This window comes from Cariama cristata, unplaced genomic scaffold, assembly GCF_000690535.1.
Source record: "Cariama cristata isolate BGI_N322 unplaced genomic scaffold, ASM69053v1 scaffold468, whole genome shotgun sequence".
NCBI lineage: Eukaryota > Metazoa > Chordata > Aves > Cariamiformes > Cariamidae > Cariama > Cariama cristata.
Genome location: NW_009630538.1, coordinates 25593 through 50138, shown reverse-complemented (window position 1 = coordinate 50138; position 24546 = coordinate 25593). Strand labels below are relative to the sequence as shown.

The 24546-nt window shown below is 39.3% G+C and overlaps 1 protein-coding gene across 1 annotated transcript in view; it reads left to right on the top strand.

The window, feature by feature from the left end:
* LOC104165819 (Down syndrome cell adhesion molecule-like) overlaps positions 1-24546 on the top strand; it is a gene marked incomplete at both ends in the record, with an annotated part of 91480 nt that overhangs the window by 44279 nt on the left and 22655 nt on the right. Inside the window, 2 exons of the mRNA XM_009705571.1 lie at positions 4797-4916; positions 8476-8649. Of these exons, the coding sequence (XP_009703873.1) occupies positions 4797-4916; positions 8476-8649 (294 nt within the window). The remainder of the gene's footprint in view (positions 1-4796; positions 4917-8475; positions 8650-24546) is intronic.

Below are 24546 nucleotides of genomic sequence, written 5' to 3'. Positions count from 1 at the left end.
AGTACAATGTTTAATGATCTCATTCATTAATACATCAATGGTCGCTTTGGCTGATTAAATTTCTTCCATCATTTTGACAGTATGATCTCAGTGTAAAGTACAAATATTCCATGTAAAAATGAAACATTGTATTCTAGGCCAATGTCATAGATTATTTCTCAACTCCCTCCAGTAGCCCACCGGAGGAACTCATGTTAGGAGCCTTCAGAATTGCTCCCCAGTGCGATGTACCGATCGCTGTACCTGGGAGCCAGAAGCACTTGCACAGATCTGAAGTCCAGGAAAGATTGTGGGAATTTGTCGTCGGGTCCCTGGCGTAAAGAACAGTCAGAAAGGATTCTTGGCTTTATGTAAAGCAAAATTAAATCAGGGAATGTTAGCATGCACTCATAAACTGATTTTTGTCAGTAGCTTGTGAAGTCCATCAGAGCAGCCATGACACTGGTAAGCAGTATCTTCTTAGGGTACCAACTCGTATTTTGTCATCTTATCAGGGTTATTTCACACAAGGAGATAATAAAACCATTTTCCTTCCCTTAAAATAGCACTGTGACATTCATGTTACCGTCATCATTCTATTCTGACTGCTCTCATCCTTTGTTTTCCCTTTGTGAGAGCCGGAGACTGCTGCTCATAATATTGACTGAAAACACCTTTTTTAGGTCCTTTGAGTTCAGCCATTAAATAGGTTGCATCTGTCAACTTACTGCTCTTACACTAAACAAGTCAGCAGCTCATTTCTCATCACAGATCCGTGGGCTGCATTAAATGAGAGAGCCTAACAGAAACTCACTGTTAAAGCAATTTTAAATGCCCTCCTTTAAGGGCTCAAGGGACTGTGCTGCTGAAACAAGGGTGATAATACAAGTAGAACTGTTCAGTCATATTCGTGAGCTATTTCAGAGGGTTTCACTTCTAAAGGGGCAGAGGAGGCGCACAGCTGTACATCTAAAGAGAGGGGAGGAGAACTAATTGTTTTCTTTTCTCCATTAGCTCTAAGCATATCAGATAAATTCACTTTGTTAAATTCTGACTAAGCAAATTTTCTTTAAGGGCTAATGAATTTCTGAAAGATAATGAAAAAGTGAACGTAGCTTATAATCTAAAGCTAAGTATGAAAATCTAGATCGAGTAGTTAGCTGCATTGTCTTTCAAAGTGTGGTACCACATAGCACTGAACAAGTTATTCATATGAAATAAAATTGAGAAGCAAACTATCAATGGGGAAGAAAAATATGAAGATCTCCTCTGTTTACTTTTTAATCATTTCTGTAAAAAGAAAAATCCTGTGGTTTTACCTAGACAGCAGTACAGAAACAATTGAAAGGTCAGTGAATGAGTAATTTTGTTTTGCTGTAGCATCTTTTCTGTTTTTCTTTTGGCAATCTTAAGACTAAGTGTGAAGGGTTCATGCCTTCAAAATCAGAGCAGTAGTTGGCATTTTTATAAGCAGTCCTAAAGGAAGGCTAAAACTTTACTGAATAGAGAAACTGTTTCTATTTCTGGACGTGGGCAGAGTTTTTGCCAGGTAAGGTTGAAAGGTGCTTTGTTTGTGGAGCAGTACAAGGGAGCCGTACGATTGCTAATCGAACGCCTGGTTCTGGAGCTCATATGGCAAAATGTAATTTCCACAGTTACCATCCTATTATCATTCTGTATCAAAAGTAATGATTAAAAAAGAGAATATCGGGAATATCTGAGCAAAACCTTATGTTTTATATATACCAAAAATACAGCGAAATCAACATGATAAAAAGCCCTGTTCAGAGCTTGTCAGCATTAAAGGCACAACACATCAAGAATTTCTACACGAGTTCATTAAAGATGTGGAAGGATGCATTTCCATGTAAATGCTCAAGGAACATTTACACTTGGCATTTTTTTCTATATATGCCCAAAGGGATTAGACAAAATTTTTATTTTAACAGATAACTTTAATGCAAAGAGTATTTTAAAGGCTGATTGCCTTTACTTCATACTAGGCAATCTTGCTTAATTTTTCCAAAACTTTCTGCATATCCCTACCTATTTAATACAAAAACTTATTTCCTGAAAAATTAACACTTCTTGCCAGTTTAGCAAATGAAGACTATAAAGAAAACGTTTTTCAAAGAGAAGGGAAATAAACAAAGAAGTTACAAAAGTTTTGTATTGTAAAAGAGATTTTAAAAGACATTATACTCTTCACACTTTTCAGTGCTAGATGAGGCCAGTAATTATCAGTCACTTCATTGCATCCTTTGTAATCATTCACCGGACTGCTACAGCTGAGGTGGTTTTGTGTTGGTTTGTTTGTTTGTTGGTTGGTTGTTTTTTGGTTTTTTTTGACTACTCTTTATGGATAAGCAACTTGGAACTGATTTTTCAGAAGCTGTGAATATAAATTTACTTATGGTTACCAAGGTGAAACAAGCTGATGCCACGGTACTGAGTTGTATAAAATCAAATCTATTTGTGCAACTAATTGTACTTTTCACCTGCTTTGGAAAATAAGTACTTGGGACTCCTTTTGTGGTTAGTGATAGAATGAACACAGAACAATGTGAAGAGAGCTACTGAAGCAAATGTCTTCTCTGAGTAGATAAGTAGAACAGGGCAGGTGATTGCCCAGAGCTGCTGTTGCTGGGATTTCATGTTTGATGCTTACCTATCATGAATTGACATAACATATGATATATGTTTGTCAGTGTGGCAGCTGTTTGGAAAGATGAAATGTTTGACAGCAGTAAATATATCTCCTAGTACAAAGGTGTCTTGCCTCTGTTGCCGTTAATTCCTTCCATTTCTTTTGGCCATATTCAAAACAGCAGTGGAGCTTCTTTGTACATAGTTAGGCAATAAACAGCTTTGCATTATGGCTATAGGATTCAATGAGCAAAAGATTCAGTTAAAGGAATTGTTTGCTCTCCAGAAGATTGTTCTCCTCTTTTAAAAGCCAATTTATCTATGAAGGCGGAAAGTTGGAGGGGAGTGTGGATTATGGAGGCACAGGGAGGAAGGCTCGAGCCGTTGGGAGGAAGGTTCTCTGAACCTGGAGATAGTACTTCTAGGTACCTCCAACCTTCCACAGTCCTGTCCATGCCAACACTGGCAGCTCAGGTTTCTGCTTGAGGAAAACTTGGGACTCTCTGGTGTAATGGGAGGAGCTCTTTGCATAAATCATGAGAAATGTTTATACTGAAAAAACTTTAAAGTCACATATTGTAGCACTGGTGCGTCTGCTGTGCTTGTGCCGCACAGTTTTTCTGATGTATAATTAGTACTATATTCATGGCCATTAAGAGCTGTTTCAGATCCTAGGGCAAACAGTCACTGCACTGATGATCCCCTTTTCTGCTGCCTTACATTTCCTCATGCTACAGCCTTCTCCCCTACTTACTTTCTTAATTTCTGGCACTTCTGGAGAGGCAGGTGGTGGGGTCTGATGGGGGGTTGGGTCAAAGCAAGGAGCGATGGTTGGGCCCTTTGTTCTGTCTCCCACAACTTTGGGACAAAGTCAGCACCGGCTGGACCTGCGGAGCTGTGAATCCATGAGGTTGGCTGTGTGTCCCCATCCGCATACGTTGCGGTGTGGCGAGGAAAGCAGGGGACTATTGGGATTCTTTCTTTACGGCATTAGATCCGAGTGTGTTGCTGCACTTGATTTGAGAGGGAAAAAATTGATTACAGGCTCAGTCACCTTACTACATTTTCTCTATAACACTGTAAGAAATGACAAAAAGAATAACGTGTGGGAAAAGGACACAAATAATTTACTTTTTTTCTCAGGTATTTCCTTCTTCATGTTCTGAACCAAAGAACGGGAGGTCAATAAAAATCTGTGACCTTAACTGACTTTAATGCAACCATTAAGCACTTTTAATATTCAGTAACTTCTGTGGGTTTCTCAACATTCTTCACAGTTTTCAGCTTTTCTTTCAAACTCTTGTCAAATCTGCAGGTTTTATTGAGATTTTCACATTTAGTATTGGGCCTTCATGGTAAACTGTAGGTCTAGCATCATCACAAGTTGTTTTCTTCACTGTGTATCTGTATTTGGAACATGTAGAGCTTTTCCTTGACATAAGCAGCTCTTATTTTATTTATATGTAAATAGATATGTACTTGCCTATGTCTGGAAGAATCATGGCAGTGGTTTTATGCTGCCTTAGAATAAGTCTAATAATACATATACATCGATCTGCACACATCTATTCCAGTAAGACTTCTCCTCTTCAACTTAATGCAAGCAAATTGTGTTGAACCTTTCTATGGCTGTTTGGAAAGAAAAGTCCTATCAGAAGTTATGGTTCAAACACCCTCATTCTCACCTGAAGTGATTCTATTGCTATTAAATCATTATTTTTTAAGATTATTTATGCTACATAATTTGATTCTTTTTCTAAAGCTTACTAGTTCACTGTTATAAAAACAAACACAGAAAACTTCCATTTTCTTAGACATCTGTCAAACCTCTGCCTTTGTTAGAAAGCATTCCTTTTCTGACCACAGCAGTATGATTTATCTGTTATTCCATTTTACAACCTCTCCTACAGAGAGGTTTTTATTAACTTGTTTTGTGTCCTATAAAGGCCAGTGCTTTTGCGATGCCTGGCAAGAAATACATTGAGATTGTGCACAGAAAGTAAATAATCTTGTAAAACCAACTTTACGATTTCACTGGCTCATCAAAAAGCTGGTTTTAATTTTTGCTTTCCACTATGAAAAGTTACACCTCCTTATTTGACTGCTCTGCCATTTTGAGCTACTGGATAAGTTGCACAAATTCTTACGGCTCCTTTTGCTTCCTCCTGCAGTGCCGCCTAGGTTTGTGGTTCAGCCCAGCGACCAGGATGGGATCTATGGAAAAGCCGTTATTCTTAACTGCTCTGCCGAGGGTTATCCTGTTCCTACCATTGTCTGGAAGTATTCAAAAGGTAGGTAGTTTACTTCTGGTTTAGTAACAGCTTGCTCACCTGTAAGTTACTGCTTTAATCTTCATATTGTGGGAGGCTGGCAGGGTGCAATACAGGAAGAATCCCTCATGTTTATACTGTTCTTATATCATTTCCCTCAGCACGTAGTGCTGGCCATTGTCATAGACACAAGGCTGAGCTAAACGGACTTTTGGTCTGCCTTAGAGACATCTTGGAGCTGTGAATGTGCACCTGCGTTAGCTGTGGCCTCAGCGGGAGAGTGTTGAAATGGACAGCTGAGAGAAAAGAGATACTGCTTTAATTGAAACAACTCAGAACAAGGTTCACTGGCCGCATTTGGCTGATGTTTTTTTCCCTCCTTCAAAATTCGTGATAACATGGCCAATCATATCTTTTCAGCAAAGAAGAAAGGTCAGGTAGCATTAGCATAAGCAGTAATTCAGTATGCGCTTTACATAGTGCTTTAACATTTTCTTCTCATGTAACAGAGCATTAAAACTGGCCCCACTTGACCCTCAGTAACCATAGGAAATTGACTGCTTTTTAATTAAAATGTGCTGCCTGCTAGATTGCCTCTTCTGGCCAGTTGTCTTCTGGTAGGTTTTAGCAAGAAAACAAACTCTCCAAACTCTGTATCCAATCTAAAGGAGTTAACTCTTCAAAAAGTAAACCTAAGTGCTGTTGAGAAGACATCCTTATGTAATGCGCCATGTCATTTTTGGTTTCCTTACGATCTTGGTCTAAATTATATTTAAAGAAAAAGGGTGATGAGAAACGTTCATATTAAAGACTATTTTTGCTTTTATTGATAAATTCTGGTTTGTGGTAAGAAGGGTGCAGAGCTCCAAATTCCATTAATCTCTATGGTGTATGAATTTTTAATTATGACTGTAGGTCACAAAGAAGTAATTCTGTTTTGTTGTGTTTGCGTGCTGAAGGAGGAGGTCAAGCCAAGCTAGCTGAGTTGTAATTAACTGTGAAGAGATAAGCAGCTCGTCTTAATAAAGGAGAAAAGGATAGTGTTTTGATTTTAGTGACACTCTACCATCAAGTAACTGTTTTAAAGGTTTTCCATTAACAGCTCAGAAGTTTTTAAGTCAAAGAATTAGTATATATGCAATGTAGGCAAAGCCATCAAACTGCAGTTTCATTTTTTGGCCAAAATAACTCTGGGTGACAAGGTCAGTAGTTTTACAATAGCCTGCATTTTGCTAATGGATGACTGCAATTTCAATACGTAGTCTAACTAGGGTGCTGTACAGGACTATAAGATATATGCTCCATCTTCCTTTAAAAAGATACATCATCTAATCGGTTTGTGAGCGAGGTTTGTGCCAAATTCTGAAATAATCACTGAGGTGAGGCCAGCAGGAGTAAAGCAATCAGATCATAGCTCATCTGTAGGCACCACAACCGAGCAGAAAGGGCATCTGTACACCTGAAGGTAAGTTAGCGTCACTGGCTTTTCATGTCAGTGTAAAATGGAAAAAGAGGGTTCATTTTTTTGTACATCAGAATAGACAGGTAGTGGGAATGGACTTGCTGTCTCTAAAGAATAGTGACAGTGATCAATACAGACACCCTATGATCAGCAAGAATCTGTTGGTTTAAGTCCTTCAGACTTAAAGAGGCAATGGGCACACACTGAAACACAGGATTGTTCTGTCTGAGTATAAGGAAACACTTTTGTACTGTGAAGTTGACTGAGCAGTGGCACAGGTTGTCCAGAAAGTCTCATCCTTGGAGATATTCAAAAGCCATCTGAACATGGTCCTGGGCAACCAGCTTTAGGTGGCCTTGCTCGAGCAAAAAGATTGGACCACACGACCTACCGAGGTCCCTTCCAACCTCAACCAGTCTGTGATTCTGTGATTCATGAACACGTAGTCCTCTTGCAGCTTCATTCATGCAGTTGTGTGTGATAAGCTGCCGTCACTGCAGTAACATCGCATGTGAAGAGTAAGAAGCCTTTGCAAACTGTTACGCAAAATTTTAGCCACTTGTAGCTGTCATCGGCAGTATCAGCCCTCTCCCTTCTGTAAACACCAAATTGTCCCCAGAATTTTTCAAAGAAATATAAGAAGTGAGTGCTTGCATCTGTCTACTTGGGCAATCAATTGCAGACAGGTAGAGTTAGTGAAGCATAAATGCACCTTCCAACTAAATGACAGGAAAAATTCCTTATTAAAGAAAAAAAAATAGACAAAGGGGGAAGTGGGATATGCATGTGACTAAAATAGTTGAAAAATCAATGATGGCAACCGATTTTTGTGAAAATATCATCCCTTTAACATTACCAGGTTCACAGTATCGGCCACCAGACCTCCGGTGTAACTGAAAGTCCCCGAAGCAAATTCTTCTAGGACTAGAATGATTTTTAGTATGCATGGGCTTTTTTAATATTCTAGATGTTGTATTCATAGGATGTTAGAGCTTGCTATTTTATACTAAATCATTCCCCATAATATTTATTCATCGTATTTCCTTCTGGGCTGATTCAGCCAACTGCATACAGTAATTAATACTGACAGAGATTAACTTCGTGTACAGAAAGTGGTATAAGAGAATTCCGTTGAAGACTACCTTATGATTTCCCTGAAAAATCCCGTCTCCTGCTGCCAAAGTAGGTTGTAAAACCCTTTGTTACAAGAACCATATCTTACTATACATTTAGAAAGCCCCTAATGCTGGAGGAACCTGAACTTGTGGTGGGCCTCTGGAGTATCCTGTTCCTTATTCCCTAAATCACCCAGTATCTTATTTCCAAGGAAAAGTAGGCTCTTTCTTAAAACCAAAGATGATACAGAAATCTTTGGCTTTCTGTCTTTTTATGGCCCTTCCATTTTTACGTTACTGCCGAACATGGCACCTCATGCCTGATTAGTGGTCTGAATTTTTTGTTTCTTTCTTTCTTTTTATTTTTTTTTTTTAACAGTCCAAATAAATACTGGGTGCAAACATGGCAGAACAGGGATTTTACGTATCATCGGTCAGTCAGCTGCAGGAGGGGAGAAGCAACACAATCACTGATGTGGTTTTCCATGTTACCCAGAGTTTCGTAAACAAGGACCTAGAGGTCCCTTGAGTATGCCACGTTTGCTACAACAGACATCCCTCTTAGTCATAAGAAATTCATTTGGTGTACGCATGAGGGATGCATACTTGTATGGCTGTTCAGCTGTAATTGTCAATAATTTATCAGCCTCTAAATGTACAACAAATGTGCCTTTTTACCCATGAGCGGTCTGAAAATCTTCATTTTCTCTCTCCCCCTTTCTGGTTCTTCCACTCCTGTGTCGTGCTCCTTTTGCCCCTTTACCTTTAACATGGGCAAATTGTTGCTGCTATTACATTCCAAAAGTCTTTCTTCTTCCCATTTAATGAATTCAGTTTTGGCAAAGAACCATTCCATTTGTTCTGATGATGTCAGAATTAATTCATATTTTAATTGCATTGAGGCTCTAACAACAGGAAGCTATAGTTTCTGCCTTATTTTAAAAAAAACAAGATGCTTTCCTTCCTAACTAACTAACCTATTTCCATGGGGGTCCTGCTTTAGGTGCCGGGGTTCCTCAGTTCCAGCCGATTGCATTGAACGGTCGTATCCAGCTTCTCACAAATGGCTCCTTGCTGATTAAACATGTGCTGGAAGAAGACAGTGGATACTACCTCTGCAAGGTCAGCAATGATGTGGGAGCAGACGTCAGCAAGTCCATGTACCTCACTGTTAAAAGTAAGAACTAAAATACTTCTCTGTGATCCAGATATTACCGTTGAGTGAAAAAGGCTTGTCTACTGCATCCTTAGTTTGGAGAGAGGGGAGGTGGGGAGGGAGGAGGGAGGTTGGTTTTGTTGGGTTTAATTTAATGCTGGTGTTCAGCTGCAAGTGGTAGCACCTGGAAGTTAGTGTGGTTAATAAAAAACATTGTTTAGAAAAGGGCACTTAAAGATGGAAAGGATTAACATCTCATTTCAAAAATTTGTATCATGTCCATGAGCTATGGCTGAGTAATGAAGGGGAAGTAAGAAAATTCTTTCGTCAAGGGTAAAAAAATGTTCACTAAAGAGAAATATCCACGGCAACTGTTACAAATCTCAAAAGTTGAAGAACATATGGATTAAAAAATCCCTTAACCAATTCTCAAGATACCATAGACAGATATTATAGATACAATTACAGTAGATACCACAAGATTCTATAACATACTATAAGATACTATAGATACAGCCACAGTAGTCATTTTGACTCAGCCACTGGCAGGTAAATTCCAGAAAATGCATCTAATTCTGTTGAATCTGAAGTGCTTGCGCAACCTCAACCTATCTGTACTTTCTAGGCACAAGAAACAAAAGTAATCTAGTTTTTAGGTGCATGTTAGCTAGAACTCTTTCAAACAGGAACGCAGCTGAAAATATAAAGGAAATATTGCGGTGGGGGGGAAGCTGTAGAGGTAATATAATTTCTCACTAGAGAAAAAAGAGGCTATTGACACTTCAGCATGCCAAATGTTTCTGGATGACCTATTAGACCAGTATTGAAGGAGGTCACCAAGCCATGCACTTTCATGTTTGTAGGATTTTTGAAGACTGACTGAGTTCTTTGAAGTTCTGAGATGTCAATTAGCTTGAAAAAGGTTTGCTGTTGAAAGTAAAAAGATTTATTTTTTTTCTGAAAGGATGGAAAATCCCACTTATTCTCCATTGGAGAGCTGTACTTTAGACCGTTAATGTTTAGGTTTAGGTGCCTTGTTTGTTGTAATATCAAGGAATGAATAACTAAGTTCTTTGAAAGGAAGGCTGTCAACTTTGTTAGATTTGCAAGCCCCAGAACCTCAGATGTCCTCTCCACTCTGATTTACCATAGTGGCTTCATCTTCTAAAAAACAACATGATATCCTAACCTCTCAAGCAAGTATATTAATTGCATACTTTTTCTGTGGATCAGTAGAAGTTCCAACTTCTGTGGTTTCCATAACTGACCATTTTTGGGCCAGTCTTCAACAGTAGTAGCAATGCACTGCTGTAATATGCTACAGAAAAACAGCTTTCCTCTGGTTGGCAGCTATGCACACTGCCTGTCTGATCACTGCATGCAGTTTCATGTGTGATAAAAGAGCATCTCTTATCAAATAAGAGCAGGAGCTTCCCTGGAGAGTCAGTTGGTGTTTGAATCTAATGAAAACCCCTCCGGCTCTGAGATAGCAGGCAAGCACGTCTGTACACCCTCACATCCACACTAACACACGTCCTGCTCCCAGCACGGCTGGTAGAGCAAACGCCATTAGCGTGTTGGTGCGTGTGTAGAAGAGGCACAACTCTAGCTTTAATCAAGCACAGATTAAGGACAAACTGCTTTGGGGAAGTATGCCATGATGGGCTGCAGGAATAGCTGGATGCACTGTTCTGGTGGTGTGGTTATGGTACATTATACTTGCGCCTGGTCGGGTGGAGTGACTCCGAAGTGAGGGTCTGCACTTGTCTTTATTCTCTCTGGTACTGTATCTTGTCATTCATTGTTTTCTTTTTCTCTGTGGTTATTCCGACTCCTTTTCTTTCTCCCCCACAAGCCTGTTTCTGGACTGTAATCCTCAGGTATAGCCCTGCTACTAGATAAAAACCTTGGGCTTCCTTCATTAAATTCACAATGTTCTTAATTAGTTGATCCTGCTCCACAACGGGGCCCTAAATGCCTTCTTACTCAGAGGCAGAAGGTGAGACCTGACCTAGGCAGTTGCTTCTCCTTGACAGAGTTGGTAAGTAAGAAATAGCCTTCCAAAACATAAAAAAAGATTAGCATCAACACACTTTGTTGTGGCTTCCTTGTGACAAATTGCCTTCCCTCCTTCCTTCAGTCAATGTGTGGGTTGTCCATGAGAAAAAAGTGGAGTGGCTTAGATGGATTTAGTCACTGATCGTGAAACTAGACTGCCTTTCAGGAAGACAGACATGGCAGCAGTCCCTTTACAGCCACCTCCTTCACTTCTTAACTGTCCCTTGTACCCCAGATACCTCATGTATGCAGATGCTAACCACTGATAGCATCACTGCAAACTTAAAAAAACCCCACCTTTTATGCATAGGTGATTCTTCTCCATGTTGACAAAAGTTTCCACCTACTCTGTCAGTAATATTGCTGGATAAATTTTTGCCTTTCATAGATCCTGTGACAAATCTCTTAAATGAGACTAGATGCTTTACTCTTCCAGAATTTCCAGTGACACCTGTATCTAAACAGAAAAGCGGTTGACCTTTGATGTCAAAAGAGGGTAGACAAATTTTTGTTTTGGTAGTTCAGGAATGGACAGAATAAATATTGACCTAATACGCTTCCATGACTTGCTACATCTAAAATTGACAGACTTTTTCTTAGTGAAAAGCTAGCTGAAGCGATAAACCAACTTGTCTTGCTTAACCAGACTCTTAATGCTAAGAAGGAAGTTGGTAGTAGTCCCAGATACACATTTATTTAGTGCCTCAGTGTTTGTTGCGTGACACCTTCACGTCAGAGAAGCTGGTCCAACTTCTTGGTTGAAGGGAGATTGTATGAAGAGGGAGTACAAAGAAAAAAGATGAGAGGAAAAGAAAGAGGCTTCAGGAATACTAACAGAAATGTGAGAAGAAAGAGCTGCCAGAGTCGATGCTGAATCAAGAACCGCAGGGCTAGAATGGCAGCCGTGAAAGCAGAGAATCTTCACTTAGCAGCTATTATCCTTCTCCCTTTCTTTTCAAGGAATGGACATAAAAATCATGATCGGTGATTTTTTCTCTTCTTCTGAAGCAAGGATAAGTAGTTCTCGAATGCCTTATTCACTAAGGCATACAGTATTAGAAAATTTTGCGAAAGATCTGGAATATGGAATCTAGCGCTGTCTTGAGAAATGACTCCTGGTGCTTGGGATGAGAAGACTTCTAAAGAATTTCTATAAAGGATAATGAGCCTTTAACATGAAGGAAAGAACTAAAAGTATTTAAAGGTTGCCTGGGAGTCACAAGGGAAGAGATGTCTGCTTAAAATGGACTGCCTGCCTGCCTTCATCTGAATAAACGTCACATTTCCTAATTCCACTTTAGGGGCTATATATAACATAGTAGAATGGTATTGTGAAAAAATTTCCTCCTGAAAAGCAAGCTTTCATTAAGGTATGTATGTTCCTGTGTAAATAATCTGTCGGAGGCAGTCATGTTAGCCCTGCCCCTTCTTAAATCTATCACTGATTTTCGTGTCACTGTGAAGCCTGAGAAGTTTTAATCTGATCACCAAAACATTTCCAACAAATCCTGTCTCCCAAGGAAACAGAATTGCTTCATTCACTTCCCTCTCGAATATGCTTCTTAACTATTTGCATTATATGTGTTTAATACATAAATCTAAAGCCATCAGTCAGACTCGTACCGCCTTCCAGCAGGAACATGCTAATCCCAGCTAATACTTTTAAAGCTAAGTTTCACCACTTAAACATCTTTTAAAAAAAACTTTTAAAATTGTTATCATGACAAGAGCTGGTGGAATAACAGAAGAAGAGGCTGTTTGGGAAAGGGAACCTGGTCACAGTGTAAAAATGAGTCCAGTGCCCTGTTCCTGCAGCCACCCTGGGTCTTGGCTGTCATAATTCACCGCCTTCTGCCTCTGCTGCCTCTGCCTCCCTTACAGTGCCTCTCGTCCACATCGACCACCACCTCTGCCAGGCAGGATTCGTTTCTCTCCATCTTCAGACAACTCATGGAACAAAGAGACCCCGATCACCTACCTGGCTATTACTGCAAAAGAAATAAAAGATAATAGTAGTTATAAACACAAATAAACCCAAAAGATGCTTATGAAGGGAGATTCTGAATCTAGTGAAGCTGTTTCCTCCACTGCTGGCTAAGAGTTGTTCCACCGTATGGCTGAAGCACTGCAGCATGCATTTATTAAAATGGATAGAAGTCTATGCCTGGCTTCCTCCTTGAAACTTTATCTGGGCAGGATGAAGGCACTCTTCCCATGTGGCCAGTCCGATGAGTTTGCTTTGCTGCAACCCCTGCAGGAAAACCAGCAAACTGTGATGGAGAACTCACTGTGCTCTGCTCACCGGGGTGCCTCTGAATACTCATTTTAATCTTTAGGAAAATAATTCCTTGTCGAGAATGTAGGAATGTCAAGATCTGTCCGATTGCTCCTTTTCATTGTGTATGAAAAGAGTGGCATTTATATGTAGATGTTAGCCTTTTGTTCATCTCCAATTTCTCATTAAAAATGCCTATAGCCTGCAAGATGTCAGTAGGGGTGGCGTGCCTGTTCTGTGTTTGCAAAGATAGATTGTCTATAGTGTGTTGTAAAGGAAGATAAAAATCATCCTCTCTAACACCTTCAAAAAATGCTTATAGGAAGAACAACAATAATACTATGTCAAATTCACCTGAGCCCCATTATTTTGATATCTCTTAATCTGTCTTTGCTCCATTTTTTCACAGTCCCATGGTCTGTAAATAGTGTTTTCTGTGGCAAAAAACCCACCAAAAAGTCCCTTGGTCTGATTATATACTCTGTTTTACTGTTTCCCTCTCCTGACATTCTGGCATCTTCAAACAAAGGGCTTTTTCATTTATTTCCTTCTTCATACTTGTCTTGTGGGTATCTCAGGTAGAGTGCGGTTTTGTCCAATGGACAAATTTGGCCAAAATTGGTAAAAATCTCGAGCTGGATTGCTTGCATCTCTCCTCAGAATGAAAGAGTAAGGGAAAGGGAAAGAAAATCAAAAATAATTTCAGTGAACTGAAACTACCCTTGTATCCCAAAGTGTCCTTTCTCATGAACTGGGGAGCTGCCCTTGCCTACCTCTGCCCTTACCCTCGTGATGGGCAGCTCTGTCTTTCACCACCTATTTCTTGGCAAACGAAGGCAAAAACTGTGTTAAATCTGAGGATGTGAACAAACTACCGTACAGCTCAGTTTAAATTCCGAATTGGTGACAATGGATTGTAACACTCTCTGTTTTAATTACTTACTTATTTTCAGTAAACGCACAGTCTAAAAGATGCTGTAAGAAAGCTACGTTAAATGTTGGAAACCTGAAAATTCTCCCTAGACACAAGTCCTTTCCCTTGTTAGTAAAAGAGCCTGGTTTTTTCCTAATGAACTCCTCCCACTATGAGAAAGGAACAGGGTCTGAACGCTGTTTTCTGCCTCTTCAGACCATTGGCACAGCTTTGATTTAGGGACTTGCACTTTAATCACCCATCATGTGTCATTACCCCGACAGGCGGCAGCAGCCGCAAGATACAAGCTCCAATAAATTGCACTGAAAATCGCTGAAGCGATCCTTTGTTGATTTTCCTTTACAGCTATTCAGTGGCAGATCAGCTGTCATAACAACACAGTGCCTGTGGCAACAGGGTGAAATTAAACGTGAAGTATGTTCAAGGTAGCTGGTAGAAAGCTGGAATATCCCTTTTCTTCTGTGCATTCAAATGCTTTCTACTTCTCTCAGTAATGCCAAGCCTGTGGCAATTGGCTAGAACGAATGCTTTCTCTTGTAAGATAATTGCCAGATGTACTGCAGTACAAATACTCAAGTGCTTTTGTATGCAAATCTCTGATTTAAGGAAAAGAGGGGAGGTAAGGACTTCTCTCCTTTTTCAAAAAAACTGTTCTTCTAATTGGATGCAAGGAGCAAAAGAATATAGCAGCCCTTTTTCTTTTCTTCAAGGCTGGTTGCACAGCAATGTCTCTAGCAGGAAGGTGAAACAGATTTCTCTCCAGCGAGCTAGCTAGAAAGTGCACATAGGCTCTGCTGTATCTTTTCCATTTGTATTGACGGTATCATATTTATTGGGCTTTTTGAGAATAGTTGTCTCAGCTTTATGTTGCCCAAATAACAGCATTCAAAAGGACGCATCAGTGAGGTTTATTTTCAGAAGTTTTCTTCCTATTGAAATTTTCACAGTGGATATAGAGAATATTGAGGCTTTCCTGAAAAATGACCAGTTTAACAAAGTTGTGATGATTTCATCTTTTGAATACCTTCACATCTTCGCTTAGAAAGCCTCCTAAGGGATAGGATTCACAAGGTATATACACTAGCTACTGTTTTATTTTCTCCCTTTACTGAACACGTTAGTAATACCTAAACGCAGCCAAAGCACAGATGTTTTAACATTGCATCCTCCTTTCTCAATCTTAATACTTCTTCTGTCCTGTTAAATGACTAGTTTATTCAGAGGAGGTTTTACCTGGCTCTCAGATTGCAATGAACTCTGTGTCCAGGTTTGTCCAGCTGTGGTCAGTAGACTCTCAGCAACAGAGGTCATTTCAAATCAAGGATTACAGCTCCTGTGTCTCTGAATGCTGCTGAAACAAGACCTGAAAATAATGCCAGCTCTGCTCTCCTCTAATTGAGATGGTGGTGGTGCAGTGATTGATACAAACTAGATTGATAATCCATTCATCATAATCTTCATCGAGAAAGTAAGCTCACAAATTTCAGTATATTGTATTTGGCACAATACTACAAACCCTACTGTGCTAGAATGTAATAAATGTTAATCCTGAAAGGCTCTTATCTGGGAGGAAATATTCTGAAAATTATTTTTGCTGATAATTTGGAAGGTTGCTTTCTTGAAAGAGAATTTAAAACATAACTATTCAGATCCAGGCTTGCCTTCACGTGAAATGTGAATGAATACCCTTCTGGAACATTCTATGTCTCAATAACCTTTTAAGAAAAATATATGCCAGTAAACATAGGACACTTGACAGCCAGAATTTCAGGATTACTCATCTTGGAGTTGCTCATTACTCATCTACTAGGTTTAGTTTAGTAAACATTACTCCTCCTCCTAGTTTGATAGGACAAGTGGAACATCTTCAAATCTCTGATGTTCGTTGTTGTCTTCCTTTCCACCTCTGGCTGCAAAGAGGTTGAGTGCTCTGCTCCTAGCTCTGCAGCTGTGCCCCTCCTGGGTTCTCTGTCGCCTCTAAGCCTCATTGGGGACAGTGGGCAGAGAGCACCCAAGGGTGCGAGTCCCTGCTCGACCCTCACCGGCTCAGCCAGCTCCTTCAGGTGGCACAGCTTTGCAGGGCACACTTAGAGCATCGTAGTAGCACAGTGGTGGAGCACAAAGAGGTTGGAGCTGGGTGTGATGGCAGTTAGAGGCTGTGGTGATATCTACCATAGGACACCATATCAGCTGGAAGATGGGGAGAGAAATAAGTAGACACGGTAATTAGATTTGAACATTTATCTTGGAAAATCTCGTTAGAACACGACTCTTAAAAATGTTATTTAAAATTTTTTTTTCTGATGTTTTCTTAAAATTATGAAGTGGTTCTAGATCTCAAAGTGAGCTACACAAAAGTGTGTCTTAATACGAATAGTGTTAGGATGGTATTCTGAGAGGGTATTTCTTTTTTTTTCCTTTAATCCATGTGGTAGAGGAGTAACGACTAAACACTCCCCATGCCCATGATTCAGTAGTGATGTTTACTGATTTATCTAGAGTCAAACTGATTTCAAATGCAGCATATATATAGGTACACAGTCCCATTTTTTCTTGAATGTTTACCTTAAGGGGCATTTAATGCTTATAGTGTATATAATTCCCTGGATTTTCATGCTTCTGTTTTATTAAGCCAAATAATTTTCCTGAGTAATATTTTAAAACATAGATACTGCTATGAATATATTAGTTTCATTTGTGGGGTGGGGGCTGTATGCAGTGTTTTTGCTGGGTTTAATGCCATCGTCTAGCGGAAGATGTGCGTGCATGATCTATTGCTGCTTATTTTTATATTTGCTATGTCATCAAGAGTTGGGCCTACATCTCGCTAACAAAGATTAAATAAGCTTAAATCAAGAGAGCATGGTAAAGCAATAGTGGGATGTAAATTAATTTAGGGGGTATGTGCAGTACACGTGACTATTTTCACTTCAGAAAAGCTAGCTGTTACAGTACCGTGGTTCTCCCTTTCCTTTTCCCTTTCCCTTTTGCTTTCCCCTCATCTCTTTGCTCTGTGTCTAGTCGTGCCAGCTTTAAGGGACATCTCCTCTACAAAGTAACCGTGTGCCAGCAGGACAAAGCCTCAGGCTCAACGAGGACGATATTCTCTTGCCTCACATCGTTTTCCCATCACACCCACTGGTGCTGCTTCCTCTTCCTCCATGTCACCATTGTGCAAACCTCACATCTCTGTCATCACTTCCTCCTTTTTTAAAAATCCTTTTCCATCCCACGTTCATCCTTCTATCTATCCATTTCAGAGCTCCCCATTATTATTCTCATACGAGTTTGTCTGTGCTATCTGAACAGCAAAAATAGTGGATGGAGTCTTAAATTATAAAATTTCTTCTTACGTATTAGGGATTCTTCTGCACTTTGAATGACCTGATCACAGTCTTTTTCAGCACAAGACCTATGTTTCAAAAGGTTATGCACCGTTTTTTATTATTGAATGCTGTCGTGGGACCTGTATGATGATTCTTTAAAATTTTTAATTTTATTTATTTATTTATTTATTTATTATGGCTGATTGTTTATCCCTATCTTTAATTTGATGTAAAAACCTAAAATTTGCAGGTTTTTAAGGAAAGAAAGAGACAATGAATTATAATTTAAAAATTTGTATTTCACAATATCTTAAAAAATATGTATGATATAAACTACATTTGAGTATCAAGTGACACAGAGGCCACATCAATTACATACATTTTCTGTATAATTCTCCTGTAGTAAAAGAAACATGTAAAAAGGGTAGTTTATATGCAAATATTTTATGCTTTGGACAAGAGTTTATTTCTTTTTAAATATAATATCAAATGTCACTGTTAGCCAAAGAGAGTCTTTTACAACTGCTTCCATCAGTGTAATTTTAAGGTTTTTTTTTTAAAGCAAGCAATTTTGCCTTCAAATATAAGGAGTAATTTTTTTGTAGTTCTTTCTTTTTCTCTTCAAAATAGTTTCCCAAGAATTGCATGGCAGCTTTGTTCATATCCCTCTGTGAAAATCCTCCAATGGAACTCAGGATAAATACTGTGTATAGATTCTGTGATAATCAACATAAAAACAAAAATTCAGTTTACATCTGGGAGGCATACAAAGGGAACAGAAAATGCAAGGTAGGAAGATGCTGAAGACGCTGTGTACAGGAGATTTTAAGGCATTGTTTCCTGTACCCCTTCCTGCTGTGCCTGTCAGGTAAAATCTGAAGAAAGGATTTGCAAATGCAGATTTTCTTTCGGCGATCTAGATGTTTTTGCTTTGTGGGAAGCAGGTTTCCTTCACCTTAGATTGTGTTCCCTAACCACTAAGATTCAACCTCTTCGTCGGCATGTGAGCTCCCATCCACATTGTTCGTTCAGGTATTTGGTATGTGATGCTTGAACATATCTTAATCTGTCGCTTTTATGTTTCTTGGGGAAAAAAAAGGAAGTGTCCACTTACGGCCACAACAATTGATTTCTGAGTGTCTTCACGGTGTAGATAACTAAAGATGCATGGCTCCATTTTTAGATAAATCTTATTAGGATCCTGCAGGGTTAAGGAATGAATCGATTTGTTCTGTCAAACCAGGAGATAATGAAAGAATGAGCTCTTACTGTTGGTCTAATTACTTATGATTAATCTAACCCAATCCATTTTTTTTTAACTGTCCCCATCAGGCCACGGAATAATTAGTCTTACATTCACTTTTTGTTTTCTTTTCCATACTGAGAATATTTGATCATGTAGGAATTGCGTTGTCTGGGCAGTATGTACATCTTTATGACATTAATTTTACCTCCTCTATCATCATTTGTTCAGTGCTTAGCGTCCACCTGGCAAATTCCCGGTAGCCTCTGGGAAAGGAGTGTTGTGTAACCGTGTGGATGTGGGTGAACACATGACCAAATTCAGAAAAGAGAAATAATTCTTCAGGGAGGGAATAAATGCTATAGTTCCAACGACAGTTCTTCACTCGTGAAACAGTATTTTCCATTAAAATTGTTATCTGGTTTAGAAATCTGTAAACCCTCCTGCTGACTCTGCAAAAGGGTAAGCAACAGTATCCATTAAGATTTTAGATGTTTATGAAAGTTGCCCGCTCTATGCATTTATCAAAACAGTAGAACAGAGCCGTCTGTGCAGGTACAGGTAGGTCCATGTGATTGCTACTGTGAAATTGTTTTAGCTGTGCGTCTGCACCCCGACATATTCCCTCGTGCAAGCCGATGTGTTCTCAGGAGATCAAGGAGGCAGCCCAGCGTGGGCAGGTATTGCAAAGACGTCGTTTAAACTCCCTGCTTTTACGACTGAAACTTCCTCTGCTGAAAGTTTCTGTACTTCATTTTGCAAAATATGGTGTGATGCCATTATGCTTTGAAAGTCGAGTGAGATCTCTTTCTCTGTTTGATCTGTGGAAGTTCATGGTCTCAGTTACCGGTATCTCTCTGTGCCCACGTGCGTGAACACCTGGGCACTCACATAAACGTGGTGTTTGATGCTCACCTAAAAGAAAGAATGCAAAAGGGAACGAAACCCATCCAGATGTGGCCAGGTGGTATAAGGTTTTCCTGAATGTACTTCTTAGGCTGTTTGCTTAGCTGTAATGCAGCTTTCAGAGAGGCGCATGAAATGTTTGATCTTGGGCTGATCGGGTGGAGGTGACTGATTTTAAATCTTTGCAGCAAAAACAATTATACATCTAGTTTTTTAGCTGAAAAAACATTTAGAGCTATGATGGGAATCCTGCCTTCGTTAAACACAATTGTTCCTGTCTGTGACATTCTTGTTAATTTTTTTGTGTTAAATTTAATCCCTGAAGATACAGTCTCCAAAAAATAATTCCTGAATATTATGTTCCTAAAGCCATTTCTTCATTCTTAAAGCAGATGCTTAGCAAAGCAGGTGACTGTTTAGGAATTTAAATGTATGTTCCGAGGAGTTGGTTTGGTTTTGAGGTTTTGTTATTGTTGTTTTAAAATTTGACTTAAACTTTTGAGAAAAAGTTTGTGCATCTGTATTGTGTGCCATGCTCTGGAAGTACGTGTAGTCAAGCCCCGGCAATTGTAAGTCTTTGGAAACGAAGAGTAAAACAGCAACTGATGTGAGTAGTCTGGCTTTCAGTCGGCACTGCAAGTTCTCTCAGTTCCATTTCCCCATTCTGAACTTTTCTTGGATTAGCTAAATTAAATTCCTAAATCATATTGTCAGTGACCTAACAAGAACATTTTTCTACGAATTGATGTGTCATATCGAGAGGTAAGTACCTGAGAAACAGTTCTGTTCTCTTCCTTCTGTCTCTTTCCTCACAAAGGAGAAAGGTTTTCAAAGGATCCAATGTCTTTTCCAGAAGTTAGATGATGTAAACTTGTGACCACAAAATGAGAGAGAAAGCGACAGAAAAACAAATACCTCAACAGAGCTGTTACATCGGTTCATTTTGTTGCAAATCTTCAGAGCAGTAGAAAGAGCATCTGTTAGAAGGTTATTTTTTCCTGACTTTTAATTGCTAGTCATTGATTTTGGTAATTGCACACGTGTACTTACACAATAGTGCAGTGGGAGTTCACTTCTATGGTCTTATCTCAAAACTGACTTTTAAAATGAGTGCCGATTACTATAGGTGCTCCACCAGAAAGCAGTGCTCTGCTATTTTTGTCTTACTTTGCAATGCGGCGTAACCGTTGCATTTACAGCTGGTACAAGTTGGCTCTTTGCCATGCACTTAGAGCAATAAACCCATACTTTCCGCAAGGAAAATCTCCTGCTATCAGATTTTTCAGTGGTGACTTGCCAATCTGAAATAAGGAAGAGCAGGCTTTTCATAAGTGGTTGCATATTGTTGTTGAAAATGCAATTACCATTTGCTAAATGCCCATCTCTAAGATTTAAATAATAGTTCTGTGAAGTGCCTAGTTTTTAAGGAAAATGGGCATGCACCTAAATGGTGAGGAAGACCATTACAGGAGGGCATAGCAATCCGGGGTGCCCTCAGGAATTTTGCTGACTCTCTGTCTGTTCCCAGACATATTTCAGGGAACTCCCCGGTGGAGAGACAGATGTGAACGAGGACTTCTGAGTTTTGATTGCTTATAGTGACCCTTGCCTTTCTGGATCTACTTTGTTTTGGCATTCCCAGCAGAATAACTCCTTGCACAGAGGGACGAACACTCTCCCTTTTTGGTGTTAAGCTTTTCAGTGTGAAACTGGTAGACCTCCCAAAACCCTTAAATAGGTATTCAAAAACTGAAAGAGGAGAGAACCACCTGGCCAGAAGGAGTAAGGCTGGCACTATTTAGCTTGGCTAGGGTGACTAGGGCTTCTTCCTTGGCTGTGATCTGCTTTTAACCATTGCTAGCTAGTTATTTCTCCTGTGAAGGCACAGTAGCAGAATAAATCAACCTCCCTTCTGGAAGAGGGAGCTCAAATGTACAATCCGGTGAGCATGGATGAGCAGTGGCTTGGCATCTGCTGAGCTGTGGTAGGTGTCTGTGTGTCTGCGTAACAGGGGATGTGCAAAGTAATTACTCGACAATTAAGGAGGTTGAATTTCCTCCCATTTGCTGTGGGGTAGGCATGTGGACCTGGGCAGTTATCGTGGCTTTGCTGGTAAGTTCTTCGGATGCTACAATTAAACTGTGTATTTATGTACTTGTATGCGTATACCAATATATATGCCTGCTGTCTTCTGCAATTCCCAGTAAGTTCCTTAGATCTTGTCCATATTCAAGATTATTTCTGCTTTTGTTGATTATTCTAGCACATTCTAATAGTAACATTACTTAGCTCTATTACTATAAATCTTTCACATGGATACTTTCTCTGGAGCAAGAGTTGACTTTTTGCAGCTTCGCTAAAATTACTTTCAAAAGCAAATGAAAGGACAGATGAAACTTAAAACATAGACCTGAAAGAAATTTCACTTCAGGTCCTGCTTTTGAATGAGCAAGCCGTACATGTGAAATGTAGGAGCTTGAAAGCACCAGGGATTTAACTTGGGGCCATCCAGGGATGGAAAACACTGGAGTCAGAGTACTTTTAGGGGATATATCGTGTACTTCCAGCTTGCTTATACCAAGTCAGCTTGCCTTAGAACTGCGTTAGCCTGTTTCTCATGCAGTGTGATGTAAGTTAACCCAGGGAATGCTACACACATGCTGAAATGCGAGTGACCTCAAAGAGTTACACTCTTACACCAGAAAAACTTCCTTTCATACCCAGAAAAGGGAAAAGGGAAAGTCAGACTATATGAAGTGTTATAAACCACCTAACTGGTTTAAGTCAGGGGCGATCTGTGCTCTTTTTTTGTCTCTCCCCATAAAGTTAGGGGGGGCTTTTCCCCAAGTACCATTGGATACCTAGGCAGACGTATTTGTCATTGAGATAATGGTCTGGAGGCGGTTCTTGTGCTCCAAAGAAGTTCAAGAGTTGGGCTCTGTATCCATTTAGTTTGCATCATTATATATTTCAGCAAGATAGTATGTGAGAGTGAGGACTTTTCACAGCCTTTGTGCAAGTCACGTAATGGTTTTTAAGTCTGGCGTGCTCTGTGCGTACCATGTGATGTTTTCCCAGCAAAAATTGCTTGTTTGCTTTAAATTTGATTTCTTCATACGACTCCTTTAAAGGTTTGGGTTTTTTCTCCTTTCCTTTCCTTTCCTTTCCTTTCCTTTTCTTTTCTTTTCTTTTCTTTTCTTTTCTTTTCTTTTCTTTTCTTTTCTTTTCTTTTCTTTTCTTTTCTTTTCTTTTCTTTTCTTTTCTTTTCTTTTCTTTTCTTTTCTTTTCTTTTCTTTTCTTTTCACGTTGCAAACCCACTTTTATGACCCTGTGGAGGTGAGGGGAGAAAAAAAAATCCACATTTGTAAATCCACAGAGGGCTTTGAATGGAAAAGGCCAACATGATTACTTAAAGTATGAGAGTGAACATATTTTTGATTGTGGGTGTCTCCAGTAGTCATATATATGCATGCATTCTCTCTGCGCATATACATATATATGCATGCACATACACAAGTATGAATAATGACTACTACCACTTGACAGATTGTTTCCATTGAGTATTTTCAGGAAAAATATGTTTTCCAGCTAAATTTTAGCAGTGTTAAATGCTAAGCCAATCTGCATAGCATTTAAAAGGTATAGATCCTATTTGCTGGGAATAATCTTTTATCAGCATGTTTTCCTCAAACTGTTGAGTGAAGTCGGGATTCTAAATCTACAGTAAAATCTGTTTTGACTATGTGAAAATTTTTCATTTGTTTTTACATTTCCAGAATTAAGCCTGTGATCTACTTCCAATAGAAATCCTTAATATATACTCCCTGATTGCTTCTACAGCTCCACTAGTTTTGTATGGCCATATATAGATTTTATTTCTCCTTTCGGAAGCATTTTCTTTCAATGTGTTGTTATAAAGGATGTTATAATCAATAATTATAAAAATACTGCAATTAAAAAGTTAAATGAATAGTATTTAGAATTGTAGACTTTGACTCATAAAAGATTCCTGTAGACCAAGACTGAAAACTTTCCAGTTCGTATGATTTGCATGGAAGAAAAAGCGCACTTGGTTCTGAATCAGGAGATTTGTTTAGGAGGAACAATCATACTTTCCTTATTTTTAATACAATCACAACAATTTTCTTGAAAGACAACAGTATAGGTATGGAACATACATGAACAAATACGGGTATAACATCTTTACGAGGTAGAGAGACTGATTTCTGAATGTTAACTCCTTTATTAAGTCTCTCGCCTCAACTGGTGTTAATAGTGCTCTAATTTACTGTTCCAGAAATTCTGATTTTGCATCTTGACTTTTTAAGTATTTTGTAGTTTACATCATGAAAATACATACTGTTATTTTATTCACTTTAACTTAAGAAAGTATAACGCACACTGAAGTACAGTGGTGATTATTCTGGAGTTACAGAGTAAGAAGGGCTACTACGTACGTACGTACTTAGTGTTTCAAGCCTCAGAGTGAAGTTAATGGTGCATATAAATCATTATTTATGCAGTATACTCATATAATCTGTGCACTCGCTGTATAGAAATGACATGTAAGAGGCAAAAGAAAAGTCAAAGAGATTGACCTTGTATAGTTATGAAGCAGTTGGACAGGAGAGGTATGCTTGAGTCTCCCAAACTGCTCTCCTCCAGTGCCACAAGGCGAGAGGAGGAACCAGCAGAAGATGGTGGTATCTCTCAAAAAACCCATTCATTGTGTTTTGCAGGAACATATCCCACCTCCCCTATTCTGGAAAAGCCTAATTAATGTTTCCTGCGTCTTGGACCCCATTCAAAATTTGTGCTTTGTGAGCTGCTGGCAGGAGCAGGGTCTGCTCACAGTTCCCCAGCTCTCTCCTGTCCTGTTTTAGTCTACCTAGTGGATTCAGCATGATCCAGCCTTCATCGGTTGTAGTTTCTGGAAGCAGTCTATTTTCAAACATCTTCACAGGGATCCAGTCTCATTCTCATCTCTTTAGACACATTGTAGGCAGTTTTCTTCAGGACTATATCTGTGGCAGGTTGGAAATTTCATTCACTCTCAAATATTTTTATGCAGCTGTTTCTATATGCACATACCTCCATGAAAATATATCGTTTGCCCAAACACAGCCTTCTGAAAATCCAAATAAAACAAAAAACTCTCTGTGGGATTTTGCCAGTC